This window comes from Ahaetulla prasina, chromosome 2, assembly GCF_028640845.1.
Source record: "Ahaetulla prasina isolate Xishuangbanna chromosome 2, ASM2864084v1, whole genome shotgun sequence".
In the NCBI taxonomy this organism is placed as follows: Eukaryota; Metazoa; Chordata; class Lepidosauria; order Squamata; family Colubridae; genus Ahaetulla; species Ahaetulla prasina.
Window position 1 is genome coordinate 13,016,864 of NC_080540.1, and position 15,863 is coordinate 13,032,726.

At 39.5% G+C, this 15,863-nt stretch overlaps 1 protein-coding gene across 1 annotated transcript in view; it reads right to left on the bottom strand.

The window, feature by feature from the left end:
- Positions 1-1,942: 1,942 nt before the first annotated feature.
- Positions 1,943-15,863, bottom strand: part of LOC131192491 (zinc finger protein RFP-like) — a 16,970-nt gene continuing 3,049 nt past the window's right edge. The window contains exons 2-7 of the mRNA XM_058171677.1: positions 11,618-11,713; positions 10,854-11,084; positions 8,836-8,858; positions 7,726-7,844; positions 4,226-4,258; positions 1,943-2,719 (exon numbers count right to left, since the gene is read on the bottom strand). Coding sequence (XP_058027660.1) covers positions 2,205-2,719; positions 4,226-4,258; positions 7,726-7,844; positions 8,836-8,858; positions 10,854-11,084; positions 11,618-11,713 — 1,017 coding nt within the window. The 3' untranslated portion in view covers positions 1,943-2,204. The remainder of the gene's footprint in view (positions 2,720-4,225; positions 4,259-7,725; positions 7,845-8,835; positions 8,859-10,853; positions 11,085-11,617; positions 11,714-15,863) is intronic.

A 15,863-nucleotide genomic window follows, 5' to 3' on the forward strand; every position in this document is an offset into this window, starting at 1 on the left:
GAAGGAAGGAAGGAAGGAAGGAAAGGAAGGAAGGAAGGAAGGGTGTGTCATCTGGTTTTATTTTAGCAGACAGTCCATCAAAGTGTTCATGGTAGGCTCAAAATAGGATGATTTTTTATTAGCAGATCAATTCCTCACAATCTACATAAAAGGAATTAAATTCTGTTCAGTTTCATCACCATTCAAAAACACTATGTTTGAAGTTAGCCTGGTGATTTATTTATATTTCCTCTTTGGCTCTACTTATCTGATGAAAATTTTTGACTAGCATTCTTGGACCTGTAGGTATAAATAAAAGAAACTTTAAATCTTCCAGGTAAAGACCTTGGCAAATCACCCTCATGGTGTCAAGAAAATTGTATGGACATGTTCATGATATCATCAGGATTTGAACTCAACTCAGCAAAGTTTATTTTTTCCCCCTACTTCTGCAACCCCCTTCAGAGATTTTTAAGTGGGTCTCAAAGCTCACTTAATAACTGTCTCACTTGGCAGCAGAAATTTGGGGCTCAATTGTGCTTGTAAATTGAGGACTACCTGTATTAGGTATGTTCATTAGGATTACTCACTTGCACCTTTGCCAACAGCAACTTGTCAATCTTCAGTTATTTAGATGCTTTGAGATGTTCCAGAGATCTGCTGTCAGCATTCAAAGTCACCATTATCAGAGTTAAGTTTCACTCCCCTTCTTATTTATTTTCGTCTCACCTTTATTATTTTTACAAATAACTCAAGGTGACAAACATATCCAACACATCTTCCTCCTCCTATTTTCCCAACAATCCTGTGAGGTGGGTTGGACTGAGAATGACTGGCTCAAACTTACCAATTGGCTTTCATGGCTAAGGAGGACTTGAACTCATAGTCTTCCTCTTCCTAGCCTGGCGCCTTAACCATAAAGTGAAACTGGTTCTGACGCCCATCTCAATATCAAAGCCACTTTTGGGTTGCCTCAGATTGTTGACTCCTAGTGGCTACCTGGATGATTCTCCCTCCACTTTTCTTGGTAAAGATTCAGGAGTAGCTTGCCTTTTTCTGCTTCCTAGGGCTGAGTGAGAGTGACGGGTCCAAGATCACCCAACTGGACTTGTACCTAAGGCAGGATTAGAACTCTTGGCTTCTAGTTTGATTTCTTAACCACCACTCTAGATTGGCTTCTTCTTTTACAGTTACTCAATAAAAGCCAGAGTGGCTCAAAGGAAGAGGGAGAAGGAGTGTTATTTGGCATCTTTTCAAATAATGCATTTATTTAATAATATATTTAATTCTTACAATTCTATTAACAATTCTTTTTGACTTTTGGCTTGAGCCAGGTGACACATTTAGGGCACACAGCACTCACGTTTTCTCTCTTGATAACAGATGGTATGTTTTATTTTTGTCTACTGTCTTCTGGGCATCTTCTGTTTCTAAATATTGCACTGAATAAATTTATTGCCATAAAATTGCAAAAGAGGAAATAACAATCCATGACACACCTACGGTATAAAATTACAATCAGTAATCCGATTCTTGTAGATAATCTATATAAGTATAAAAAGTTGGTCTTGGCATATTCGGGTCTTTTCCCATGTAAGGTTGAGAGTATCTTGGTGACGTTTCGATGAGGTCTCACTGGTCATCTTCAGGCTGGTGCTTTCGGCTTCGTGCTTGTGCTTTATATATATATATATATATATAAAGTGCCTTAGATATACTGTATATATAAAGTGTAATACTTGCTGAAGTCCTGCTAGTGTTTGTTGGATTATGACAATTATGTGTTAAATTCAAACAGGATAAAAAGGGGGAAGGAAAGAAAAAAAGAAGGGAAAGATTACAGAATATCCCGAATTATGGACACCTACACAATCATTGATTGCAACTAACATTAAACCAACAAGCATGATCCATAAATGGGATGGAGAGCTGTGACAGACATATAAAATCATGATTGACAGGCTTAGCTGTAAGGTATCTTTAATACTGATATACCTGAAAACATGATGCTAAACCCAATAAAGCTCCTAGCACATCTATTTTTTTTTTATCCAGAGAAATAAAAATGATGATCAGGTTATTCCTTTATAATGACTGATTGACTGATCAAGGTGGCATAGGGAAATAAAGGAAGCTGAAGTAGCAAAAAGCTAAGGAATCTCTGCTTTAAAGGCTTTCAGAGATCATCGCTTGGCAAATAGGGATTTTTCCAAAGGTCCCCTCTTTTAGGAGAGTGTCATGCAGGTGCCCTCATCCAAATAGAAATAGGGCAGAAGGGTCTTTCCAACCAAGGAAGCATCTGAAAATATATGGAGCAGAGCTGCGGTCCTGGCATCAAAAATGGCCAGTTGCCCCTCTTCACAGTTGAGAGATATGCAGATCCTCGTGGGCTTCTCAGTCACGACCAGGTTATAGCATTTTGATGGAGTGATGGCTATGTATCCCCCTCCATATTCTGCAAACTCCCATCTCCTGATCTTCTCATCAACATTTGTTACATTCACTGGCTGGTTGGCAACCCCTACACCCCATTCTGCTGTACCTCTGACCATAATTTCCCAGAAATGTCTCCCTGTTGAGAACTTCTGACAGCCAAGGACACAAGGATTATATTCAAATCTCTTGCTGTCTGAGAAAGGATGTTTTCGCTTAACTGCCTTAATTCCTTTGACACTTTTTCGATCTTTGGAGATGTCAAGGCGGTGAGGATGGGCTGTGTTTGGATCCAGAGTTACATTCTCTGTAAAGGGGAAGGAAGGAGAAAGAGATTCAGCTGCAGCCCTGGTTTGTGTCTTCACCCTCAAGAGTTTAACCCTCTTGTGTGAATGGAGTTCAGCTTCCAAACACCCCCTCCAGGATTGGAAGACTCATTGGTTCTTTTAAACAGCATCTAAGCCATTGCCTGGTCAAGACTCCTCCAACTTTGGCAACTGTAAAACTTGTGGGCTTCCAACTCTCAGAAATCCCCTGATGGGGCTGCTAGTGTCCAGGTCCCCTCTGTTCCATTTTCTACAAGCACTTGGGCTCTCCCACTGTCTTAGTCCCATCCTCTGTTCACTGCCGGCCTGTTTGGCACCCCTCTGGCCTTCTCTTTCCATTCACTTAGGTTGCCTTCACCATCTTCCAGTCCATCTGCTCCCCTTCAGCTGCCACTAAACTGCACACCTTCAGGATCCATTGATTACCTGTACAGCTCTTGGCTCCTCCACTCAGCTCTTCGTCTCTTGGCTCCACTGGTCAATTCCCCTAATCTCTAGTCTCCCATGTGGCTGCTACTCGGCTGATTGCCCTCCAGCTCCACCATGCTGGATGGAGAATTCTGAGAACTGAAGTCCACAAGTCTCACAATGGCCAAGGATGAAGACCTCTGGCCAAGTCCTTCAAACCCTTCATAGTGCTCCACCTCTTCTATAATCCCTGCACAATTCTCTTTAGCTTCCACCTTGCAGGTGAGATTAATGGGGCTGGGAGTGAAGTGTGGTTGGCTTTGCCTTCAGTGAGTTGCTGGGAGGGCCAAGGTTGAACAGGGACTCTACCTGGAGCATTAATCCAGAAGATCAGGCAGAGAAAGAGGCTGCCATGTTTCAATTCTGAACTGGCAGAGTCAGAAGGATCCCCCAGAGGTAACTTGGGATGTGAGGAAGCTCTGCCCTTTTCTCTGTGAGCATCAGGGTATCACAGGCATGTACAAAAGGGGAGGATCTTGTACAGGAAACCTCTGCTTTCATCAGTCTGATGGCCCACATGGTGGAGGCAACCCTGATGCTCCAACGTTGCTATGTGCTTTGACCCAAAGGACCCAATTTCTCTGATCCCAAAGACCTGGTCGCTCACCAACTTATACTTAGGCAGTAAAATCAACAGGATGTTTTCAGCTTGGTAGGAATTCTATGTTCCTTTCAGTCCCAGTCCATATTTTCCCATTTGCCCAGATATTTCATTCTACAACCAAGATCGGCTTTAGTTTTCTAGATTATGTATAGAACAGAACAACAACTATATTTACCCAAGTGTGATCAGACACACAAGGAATTTGTCTCTGCTGAATATGCTCATATTGTACATATAAATAGCAAGTAATAATCCATAAATCATAAAATCATTAAAGTTTACTGGATCATCATAGTCTTATATAGTATCTAATCCTATATTTTTCTTTTTTCTTACTCTATCATGTTTCTCTTAAAGCTCCTGGCATCAGAGCTTAAAATTGCAAATGACTGAGATTTTTATAACTCATATTTACCTTCCTGTAGTTTAAGTCCACTTTCCAGAGTATCTGGGGAAGAAAAGGGAGGAATTCAGCATCTCATCACTGGAATTGGAGCAACAGAAGGGCCTCCCTCAGATACCCTGGTTTGTTTTCCTTGGCCTCAAATAAGGAACTAAGGAATATGGAAAGCTACAAACTAAAATGTCATTGGTAGCTGCATATAATCCATTAGATACAAATATATTCTGCTATATATTCCATATACAGGTGGTTCTTGATTTACAACTATTTCTTTAGTGAAGTTATAGCGGCACTGACAAAAGTGATTTATGACCGGTTCTCACACTTACGACTGTTGCAGCCTCCCCAGTCACATGATCAAAATTTGGGTCTCTGGGAACCAGCTTGTATTTACGAGGGTTGCAGCATCCCATGGTTCTGGGATTGTCATCTTCAACCTTCCTGGGGAGCTTCTGACAAGCAAAGTCAATGCGGGAAGCTAGATTCATTTATCAACAGTGATTCACTTAACTGTCGTGATTTTCTGAATAACTCTGGCAAAAAAGTTCGTAAAATGGGGCACAGCTCACTTAATAACTGCCTTGCTTAGCAACAGAAATTTTCAGCTCAACTGAGGGCTTAAGTCAAGAACTACCACTCAAATAGAACTATTCACTCAAAAATTAACACTATCTTTACATTGTGGAAAATTGGAAAACCGGTTTAATACTGAAACTTTATTAAAGAGTAAGGGGTGCAGTGGCTCTGTGGCTAAGATACTGAGCTTCTCGATCAGAAAGGTCTGCAGTTCAGCGGTTCGAATCCCTAGTGCCATGTAACGGGGTGAGCTCCCCTTACTTGTCCCAGCTTCTGCCAACCTAGCAATTTGAAAGCATGTAAAAAATGCAAGTAGAAAAATAGGGACCACCTTTGGTGGGAAGGTAACAGCGGCATTTAGTCATGCCGGCCACATGACCACGGAGACATCTTTGGATAGTGCTGGCTCTTCGGCTTTGAAACAGAGATGAGCACCGCCCCCTAGAGTCAGGAACAATTAGCACATATGTGCAAAGGGAACCTTTACCTTTTTAATCAAAGAGTGCCACCTGCTAATGAAAGGAAGAACAACACATTCCCAAAATTTTGTTTTGTTTACCTGAGATTTAAATCTACAAAAGAAAATATTGCTGAAAAGACCCCTAAAGATTAGAATATAAGAGTAGATTTATAGAGGGATTTAAGGAGCTGCTGGAAGATTAAGGGGCTCTCCAGAGGAACAGGCAGATTAAGCTCGGAATATAAAGAAATAAGAATATTGAGAAGTGTTTGTAAGTCTGAATGTATGGTCTGATTATTGGATAAAAAGGGGATTCAATAAAACTCAACAAGATATTTCATCAAGAAGAATAGAGTGGAAGTTGGGAAGAGGTGGCGTTGGGAATTCAAAGTACAAAGGAGACACTGGTAAGACACTACCAGAAAATTATGGAAAAATTGAGAGTATAGATGAAATGCTGGGAAATGTAACACAAGAGACAGTGAGCGTTCAAGACACCCAGGAAGAGAAGGAGCCAACTGAAAGAGGAGATGGAAAAAGGGGACAGATAAAACAAATGGAACAAAAAAAGAGAGAGATAATAATAAAAACAACAGGGATTGATGATATAAGCCAAGGGGAGAGTACTCTAAGGAAATTAAAAAAGAAACCGGAGAAACAGGAAGATTTTTATGAGAGAAAAATAGGGGCAAGAGTAGATATTTCGAAAACTAGACAATGAAAAAGCATATAGAAGGGAGGAAAGTTTAAAATGAGTAGGCAAGATGTGGAAATAAATAGAAAAAAAGATCCAAGAGAGGAATATGGTAGACAAGCTAAGAAAAGAATAATCAAAGCTTTAAGGCGGGTAAAAGATGATGGGTAGAAAAGAGAATATGTTTAACATAGTAGTGGCATAACAAAACAAAACAAAACAAAAAATTAGAGGGATGGGATTTAGAGAAAAGGGGATTAATAAAATACACATTTTTATGTAATAAGGAGAAGCAATAATGAGAGGAGAAATTAAAACTTGAAGAATGGCATTACTAAATTATAATTCAGTATGAATGTGAGTAAGTTTGTTAAATATAATAAATATGATCAAAACATATGATGTGTAGATGATGATTGATATAAAAATAACATATTGAAACATTGAATAATTAAAAAATGAAGGATTATAAATTGAATAAGCAAATAATGAAAGATCTTAATTTAACATAAATGAGGGTATTATTAGAAATATATGTTTGTTAAATGAAAGATGATGGATAATATTTTATGAAAGATGATATTATTAAGTATATTTTAGTAATATGTGGATTGACATAAAAATAATACATAGAATTACTAAAAAAAATATGAAAGATGATAATTCAATATGAATATGCATATTTATGCTAAATGTATTTAATATCATTAATAATATCCCAGTTGTATTATGTAGAATATGGAGATTAATATAAAAACAATGTATTGAAATATTGAATAACCAAATAAGAAATTGAATAAGTAATAATGGAAGATCTTAATGTAATATAAATGCTGGTATTAATATTAGTTATTTAAGTTTGTTAAATGTAAGAAATATTATTGACAATATTTTATTTATATTAAAAGGTATGATAATTAAAATAGGGTGATTGGTATAAAAATAACATATTTGAAATATTGAATAACCAAACATTGGAAGATTATAATTTAAAATGTATTATTACTAGTATTATATAAGCTTGTTAAATGAAACAAATATGATTCATATTAATTTTCTTGTTTGAAATGTATGATACTCAGGAACCAGACTGTTCACACACTGATATGTTTGTAAAAAATAAGAAATAGAAAACTTATTTTAAAAAATTGGGATACAAAGAATACAGGTAGTCTCCTCGTATGTCCACAATTGACCTCAGAATTTATGTGAGAAATTTGTTAAGTGAGTTTTGCCCCATTTTACGACTTCTCTTGCCACATTTGTTAAGTGAATCCCTGTAGTTGTTAAATTGGTAACCCGGTTGTTAAGTGAATCTGGCTTCCCCACTGACTTTGCTTGTCAGTAGGTCACAAAAGATGATCACTGCACCTATCATAAATATGAACCTGTTGTCGAGCATCCAAAAGAAAATCACGTGATTGTGGGGATGATACAATGGTCATAAGTATGAAAAACAGCCACTTTTTTCAGTGCCATTCTAACTGTGAACGGGCACTTAGTGAACTGTTGTAAGTCAAGTACTACCTGTAAATGGTCAACTATGAGTAGTTAATGGTTCCCATTTTTAGGTAGCACATCTTTAATGGGAGAAACCAGAAAATTCCTCTTCCCCTCCTGGTGCCAAGACACAAGGCCTTTCCACAGAGAAATGAGGGTGTCTCTTCTGCTGATCCTGAAATTGATCCCACTTTGATCCCCTTGACAGCGACCCAGAATCTCCCTTGGATGCTCTGGGATCAGAATGTCACCCAGTGTAAAATCTTTGTGGCTCTTTTTTACCTCTTATTTTTTCCATGGCACTTTTCAGAAAGAAGGTGACATCAATGCAATCCCACATTGTCCACTTCGAGTCTTCAAGTAAATCCACCGGATTCTCATATGTTTCCTTAGCCTGGTACCTGGCAAGACAAAAGAACATCATCTATCATCCTGTCAATGTAAGAAGCTTTGTGGTGCCTGGTTGTGTTTAGCTTTTAGTTGATAAGTGGGGTGTTAATGGCCAGCTCATTGTCGTTTTCTTGTGTTGCCCATTCTCAGCTCCTAAATACCTGGTAAGGTAAAGGTAAAGGTTCCCCTCACACATACGTCCTAGTCGTTCCCGGCTCATCTCTGTTTCAAAGCCGAAGAGCCAGCGTTGTCCGAAGACGTCTCCGTGATCATGTGGCCAACATGACTCAACGCCAAAGACGCACGGAACGCTGTTACCTTCCCACCAAAGGTGGGAAGATCGACAGCTCAGCTGTCTTAGCCCATGAGCCACCGCGTCCCTCAGATACCTGGTAAGCTGGTGGTAAATCAGCACTCTTGTTGACTGACAAGGGACCCTGTTTCCCAGGCTTCAGTCATTTCTCTGGCTAGCTATTCAAATATGGGCACCATGACAACCCAGTTTCAGTTTGGGGCTCCCTACTCTTGAAAATTCTTGTGAATCTCTTGGCCAAAAAAATGGATTGTATCTTCCAAATGACTGATGACTAATATGGGTGAGGCAGATAATGAGTTAGAACAGGGGTCCCCAAACTTTTTAAGCATGGGGCCAATTCACAGTCCCTCAGACTGTTGGGGGGCTGGACCAGCTTGGTGGGGTGGCTAGGTGGTCATGTGACTGGGTGAGTGTGGCCAATTTAGCAGTCCAAACAATACACACAAATCAAACTTTATTTTGTTTTGCTCCTGAGGGTGAAACCAACCGTAATAATTGACCATATCAAATATTGCTAATTATATTGTGTTGAGGTTGTCTGAGAAAATACCTAAAAAGCCCTGAAATACAATATGCTATCATTACATTAAAATACTGTGAAATACAGAAATAACTTTCCAAAATAGGAAAACTGCTGGAGGAGCTGCTGATCTCTGAGACTGTAAAGAAAAGGTGGATATACTTACTTCTTCAAGATGCTTCCAATGTCCTAAAAAATAAAGAGACGAAGCACTGAAAGGAGCCATTTCCTTTGCATAAAATTAAATTCTTACATTCACAAAATAAATGAATGAAACATCTGGACAACCAGACACTAGCAGACGTATAAAGTACTTCCATTTTTTTAATTTAAAAAAATCCCATTGCTCTTTTTTCCCCAACTGCTCACCTGTTTTAGAGAGGTATATTTTTACTTTCTTGTCTAAGAAAAATTATACCCCAGTTAAATCCAGCACAATTACAATATTGGAAAAACAAAACAGTGCATCAATAGGCTAAAAATATCCCTGCATTTATGCTTCCAGAATCAAGGCACTTTGGAAAATCCAAGTGGTTATAATTCTTTGTAGAAGGTCATCAGTGTTAGGTTTCTCCTTGCCATGGAGATTAAGGGGAGGGGGAGACCCTACAAAGAACACATACCACCACATCCCCTAATAGGGGAGGGGAGCCTCAAATTGTGAAGAACATAGAGACATATAGAGTACTTTGAATTCTTGCTTTTTGCATGGCCTGCTTTTTCTGAATTATATTATGTATCCCAACTATTAGCCATTACAGGTAGTCCTTGAGTTTCAATAGTTCATTTAGTGACCATTTGAAGTTACTATGGCACTGAAAATTGCTCTATGATAATTTTTCACACTTACGACTCTTGCAGGATCCCCATGGTCACATGATCAAAATTCAGCCACTTGGCAACCGATTCATATTTATGAGGGTTGCATTGTCCTGGGGTCATGTGATCACTATTAGTGACCTTCTGACAAGCAAAGTCAATGAGGAAGCTGGTTCACTTAACAACCGTGTTACTAACTTAACCACTGCAGAGATTCACTTAACAACAGTGGCAAGTTCGTAAAATGGGCAAAAGGTCATAAAATGGGCAAAATTCAATTAACAACTGTTTCACTTAGCAACAGAAATTTCAGGCCCAATTGTAGTAACAAGTCAAAGACTACCTATAGTCTTTATACATTCCAGTTTCCTTTCCTTAGAAAGAGTCAAAAAGTTTACTAAATGATGAGTTGAAAAAAAGATTTTGAACTTGGTCAAGTGCAGCCAGAATCCTACATGCAGACATGGAAAGATATATTAATCTCCACAATAGAAGATTGGATGGAAAAAATGAAAAAATTGACAGCTTTCATTAGATATTCCCCGTTGTTTCTACCTGGAAGCTGCTTCTAAACTTTGTGCTGGAGATAGGAAAACAACTCTTGATGCTCGATTTTTCTTATTAGACTAATTTGATTTTATAGACATGGCTAATAATTACTAAATATGCAAAGTTAAAACATTGAGGCTGTAATTTTATTTTGTATTTTATTGTGCAAAAAAATGTTGAATGTTTTTTTTTCTTTCTCCTTTATCCTACACTTCTTTCCCATTCTTATCCTTCTCCATTTCCCTCTTTTCTTTATTTTCATTTGTACTTTTCACCATTATAATTTCGATTAAATTTATGGGGAAAATCAGGAAAGAGTCAAAAAGAATATTCTGTAGAGGAGCTAAAGCGGGCTATTCCATTTCATCAATGGTACACCATGATACAAAAAAGATGTTGAGACAGAGAGGAGCGATAAAGATGGTAAGAGCTCTGGAGGCCAAACTGTACAATGAATGGCTAAGGGAACTCGGTATGCTCAGCCTAACAAAGAGAAGCCTTAGGGGAGACCCTACAGCCATCTTCCAACACTTGAAGGGCTCTCATAGGGAAAGGGGTAGAAGCTCATCACAGGGAGATCCAACCTTAAATAAGGAAGAATTTCCTGACAGTGAGAATTATTTATCAGTGGAACAGCTTCCCTCCCAGAATTCTGGGTGCTCCATCACTGGAGAATTCCAGTAACTGTTTGGACAACCATTTTTGGGGGATGGTATAAGGACTCCTGCCTTGAGCAGAAGATTGGACTAGATTACTAGATGACCTCCAAGGTCCCTTCCAATCCTAGGATTCTACGATCTCAATTTCCTGCCTGACCTGTAAGAGTTGGCTGGCTGGCTGCTGCCGCTTCTCTTCTATCTCCTGGATGTGATGGTCAAGAGAGCCGAATTCCTCCATGTGCTTGGCCAAAGCAACCTCCTTTCTTGCCATAATAACCTCCTCAGCTTCTTCCATTCTAGCCAACATACGCTTCTCCTGTCCTTCTAACCAGAGTTGTAGCTCTCTGAATGCAGTCATTACATTTTTTTTCACTTTTTTGATGAAGTCCTAGAACAAGAAAGAGAAAAAGCAAAAGGCATCATTTTATTTTATTTTAATTATTTTACTTAATTATTTTAATTTTATAATTAAGCAGAATCCAAAAGTAAGGTGGGAGAATTTCCTAAAGAGAAAAAAAAATCCTTTTGATATTAAAAAGCACAGAGGGGAAAGGTTTGTAAAAAGAAAAAAAAAGGCTCCAGTTTAAATGATCTCTCATGAAATTTTTCTTGGCAATCAGGGATTCCAAAAAAGTAGAGACATTTTTGATTTCACAATTTTTTCAATAAGATGAAATACAATTAGCCCATTGTATAAAACACAGCTCATGGGATAGGTGCACTTAACTCAACTGTGACACAATGGTGACATCTCAGACCCCAGGTTAAGAACAAGTTCTCTGCCCTAAAACCATCTTTAACTTTGATTTTCCTTTAAGTCGGAACTTGTACTTACAAACAGGCTGCCTATTATCAAAGATGGCGGATGGGATTCTCCTTCCTATTAGCTCAGAAGCTTCTCCCCATTGAGTCAATACTTACAAGCCTCTCCTGCACTCTTTGCTCTGTGTCGCTTTTGTATGTAGCTATTTTTTCTTTCTGCTCCTTCTGAGCCTTCAGGCAATCCTCAACCTTGATCTGAAGAGAAAATACAAGTTTTGAGTTTCTTTTCCGTAAAGAATTACATCAGAGGGAAGACCCAGTTAGAAAATGAAGTATATTCAGTTGTCATAAATACATGGCAGTTGGCAAATGTCCAAATTTTGATCATGTGACCATGGAATGATGCAATGATCATAAGGGTGAAAAAAATTATGTCACTTTTTCCACTGTCATTGTAACTTTGAACAGTCACTAAATGAAAGGTTCTAATTCGAGGACTCCCTGCAAGGGGACTAAAAAGAGCTGCCTGAGTCTCCTGGTTGCAGTCATCTCAGAAGCATCACTGAGAAATGAAAGTTTGGGCTGAGATGACTTTGGCCCGATGCAGCAGGAGAGTTTTTGGGGGGCTGCACTCAAGATTTTGGAAGATTCCATGACAATTTTGCTCTAGAGCAAATGTGGAAAGGGAGCTGGCAAAGGGAGCCTATTTCTCCCTACAGGCAATTTCCGTTGCTAAGCAAGACTGCAACCATCATAAATACATGCCAGTTGCCCAGCATCCCAATTTTAATCAGTGACCACAGCGATGCTACAATGGTTAATTCCCTCAACACTGTCAGACTATTTACTGAATCTGCACTACTATTAATCGTTTCATAGTTCCCATCACCAATCTCTTTCCACTTATGACTGTATGACTATAACTTGTTGCTGGCAATCCTTATGATTTATATTGATATATTGATCATCGATTGTGTTGTAAATGTTGTACCTTGATGAACGTATCTTTTCTTTTACGTACACTGAGAGCATATGCACCAAGACAAATTCCTTGTGTGTCCAATCACACTTGGCCAATAAAATTCTATTCTATTCTATTCTATTATAACTGTGAAAACGGTCATAAGTCACTTTTTTCAATGGTGTTGTAACTTTGAACAGTCACACAAAACTAATGGCTGTAAATCGAGGACTCTGTCTTCAAAAAATTGCAGCCACAGAGGATAAAGCAGGAGCTGAAGGTCTCAGGTTGGAATTAGGGAAGATTATTAAAGGAATGGTCCAGGCAGAAAGTTGCAGGTGAGTGTAATAAGACCAGTAAGGAATGGGGGACACTGTTGCCTGGCAACAAGAAAATTACAAGTAAAAAGGACTCCATTAGAAGGATGCTAGCTAAGGCACGTAGACATAAACTTTGGTAACTTCTAGCTTATTATAATAATAAAACGCACACACCTTTTGATAAGAAAGCTAATTGGCATAAATATGCAATATATGAGAAATAAGGGGCATGCATAAGAGCACCGTTCCTGTCCTAATGTTCCCTTTAGTTGTATTCATTTTATGTATTCATTTCATGCTTATAAAAAGGTAAAGGTTCCCCTCACACATACGTGCTAGTCGTTGCCGACTCTAGGTTATATTATATATTTATATTTATATTTATATTTATTTATTTATATATCTATATCTATATATCTATATATATATATATATGTATATATATATATATGTATATATATATATATATATATATATATATATATATATATATATATATATATATATATATATATATATTTGTTTTCTGAGGTTTTCGGGTGTTTGTATGTAGGTCTTTGGTTATTCGGTTTTCTCCCGTAAAATTGGAAGTGTCTTGGCGGTCTCATTCGTCATCTTCAGGCTTCAGCTTCAGGCTTCTGGGAGCAATGTGTGATTGCAGCTGTTTCTTCCTTTTAACTGCTAGTGGGGTTTGAACTGATTGGGTGGGAGCTTGGCTGTGCTCTGATTGGATGGGGTTTTTGTGCTCTGATTGGATGGGGTGTGTCCTGTTTGGGTGGGGCTGGGTGGTGCTCAAATTAGCCTGAGTGGCAGGGGGATTTGAGCTGGTGAGCTGCACTGCTGCTGTTTGGCTTCGTGTTTGTGGTTGTGCTACATCTTCGTAGTGGGTGTCAGTCTGTTGCATGTATGGATTGGAGGGTTTGAAATGGCTAATGTTGCAGCTGCGGTCTGGCTTCTGGTCCTTGGTCGTGCTTCCTGATCAGTGTGGGTTTGGGTCTGCTTTCTGGGTGGATGTGTGGTGGTGACATCCTGTGTGGACCTCGTGAGTGTGGGTCTGGTGTCATTCCTCGTGTTAGGGACTCGTTTGTCAATAAGGGCGGGTTTCCAAATAGCTGGTAGGCGGGAGGTATCATCTCGTTTGTTCATGCTGTGTGGGCGTTTTTCTATCTCGATGGCTTCTCTGATTATTCTGTTGTTAAAGTGTTCAGTTTTGGCGATAGTTCTGGTCTTTTTAAAGTCAATATCGTGTCCTGTGGCTTTAAGGTGTTGGACCAGGGAAGAAGTTGGTTCTTCTTTTTTGACTGAGTTCTTGTGTTCTTCAATGCGTGCACTTATTCTTCTGTTGGTTTGTCCGATGTATGTGGTGGGACAGGCGGTGCATGGGATTTCATATACTCCTTGATTTTCTAACTCAATTTTGTCTTTGGGGTTTCTTAGGATGGTGGATATTTTTTGGTTTGTGCAGAATGCTGTCTTGATGTTATGTTTGTGGAGGATCTTGCTGATTCTGTCTGTGGTGCCTTTTATATATGGGAGGAGGGCTGTGCCATTTTCTTGTTCTGTGTCTTGGGTTTTAGTGGGGGGTTCTTTTTGGATTAGTTTGGTAATCTTATTTCTCTGGAATCCATTGGATGTTAGTATGTTTGTGAGAGTGTGCAGTTCGGTTTTTAGGTGTTGTTTGTCAGCTAAGCGTTTTGTTCTAGAGCTGAGTGTCTTGGCTACGGAGTTGATCTGTGCTGGATGGTGGTGTGAGAGTGCGTGCAGATAGCGGTTTGTGTGTGTTTTCTTCTGGTAGATGGTGTGTCCTAGGGAGCCATTGGGTTTCTTGTAGACTAAGACATCTAGGAAGGGAAGTTGGTTGTTAACTTCTGTTTCCATGGTGAACTGTATTTTGGGGTGTAGGCTATTGAGGTGTGTGAGGAAGTTTTCAAGTTTTTCTTTCCGTGGCCAGATTATGAAGGTGTCGCTCACGTATCTGAGCCAGAGTTTGGGTTCAGGATCAGATTTGGAGAAAACCCGAATAACCAAAGACCTACATACAGACACCCGCGAAAACCTCAGAAATATATATGTGTGTGTGTGTGTGTGTGTGTGTGTAGGTCTTTGGTTGTTCGGGTTTTCTCCTGTGTAAAATTTTCTCCCGTGTAAAACAAATATATATATATATATATATAATGCTTATAGTTATATATTATTTAATATGTATTTGATAATAAATAAATAAATAAATAAATAAATAAATAAATAAATAAATAAATAAATAAATAAATAAATAAATGGTAAAGTAGTTGTTGTTAGTTGCAAAGTCGTGTCCAACCCATTGCGACCCCATGGACAACGTTCCTCCAGGCCTTCCTATCCTCTACCAAGGGTAAAGTACAAGAAGCCAATAAAAAGTAACATGTCTTGAAGGAACCAATGAATGATTTTTAGAGTATTAACTTATTCATTCATATCTACATAAAATTTTACATCGTTCAGGGGTCTTGGCTGAGACCCTTTTGAAATGAAAGTTCCTTGAATCACCTCTCATGTCTGGTTCCGATTGGCATCTGCGCCAGGCTAAACCCAGTTTCCCTACAACAGAGGAAGCAAGTAAAGTGATCTAAGGATTTCCAGGAAGACCAGGGATCTGAATGCCCCCCCTCCCCCGCAGCGATTCCTCCTGGCTGATCCCTACCTGGTATTCCGGGAAAGCCTCCTCTGCAGGGATCACCGAGTGGCCCCTGTGCTCTTTGGATCGGTCGCAGACCACGCAGATGAGGGTCTCGTGGTCCTTACAAAAGAGCTTCAGGGGCTCCCGGTGCTTCGGGCAGAAGCTCCCTCCTTCCTCGACCGGATGGGCGCCGCATCGCCTGGCCACTTCCAGCACAGACGCCAGTTTCCTGTTGGAGAGGACGCTGTGGATCCCGAAAGTTTGTCTGCATTGGGGACATGAAGCCTCGGATTCCGACGTCCCCCAACTGCGGGTCAGGCAGCCCCTGCAGAAGTTGTGGCCGCACTCCGGGATGAGCACGGGGTCCTGGAAAAACTCCCGGCAAATGGAGCAGGTGGCTTCTTCCACCAAATCCCGCAAGGGCGCTTCGGCCGCCATCGCCGCCGCCAAAAAGAAAGAGAAAGTTAC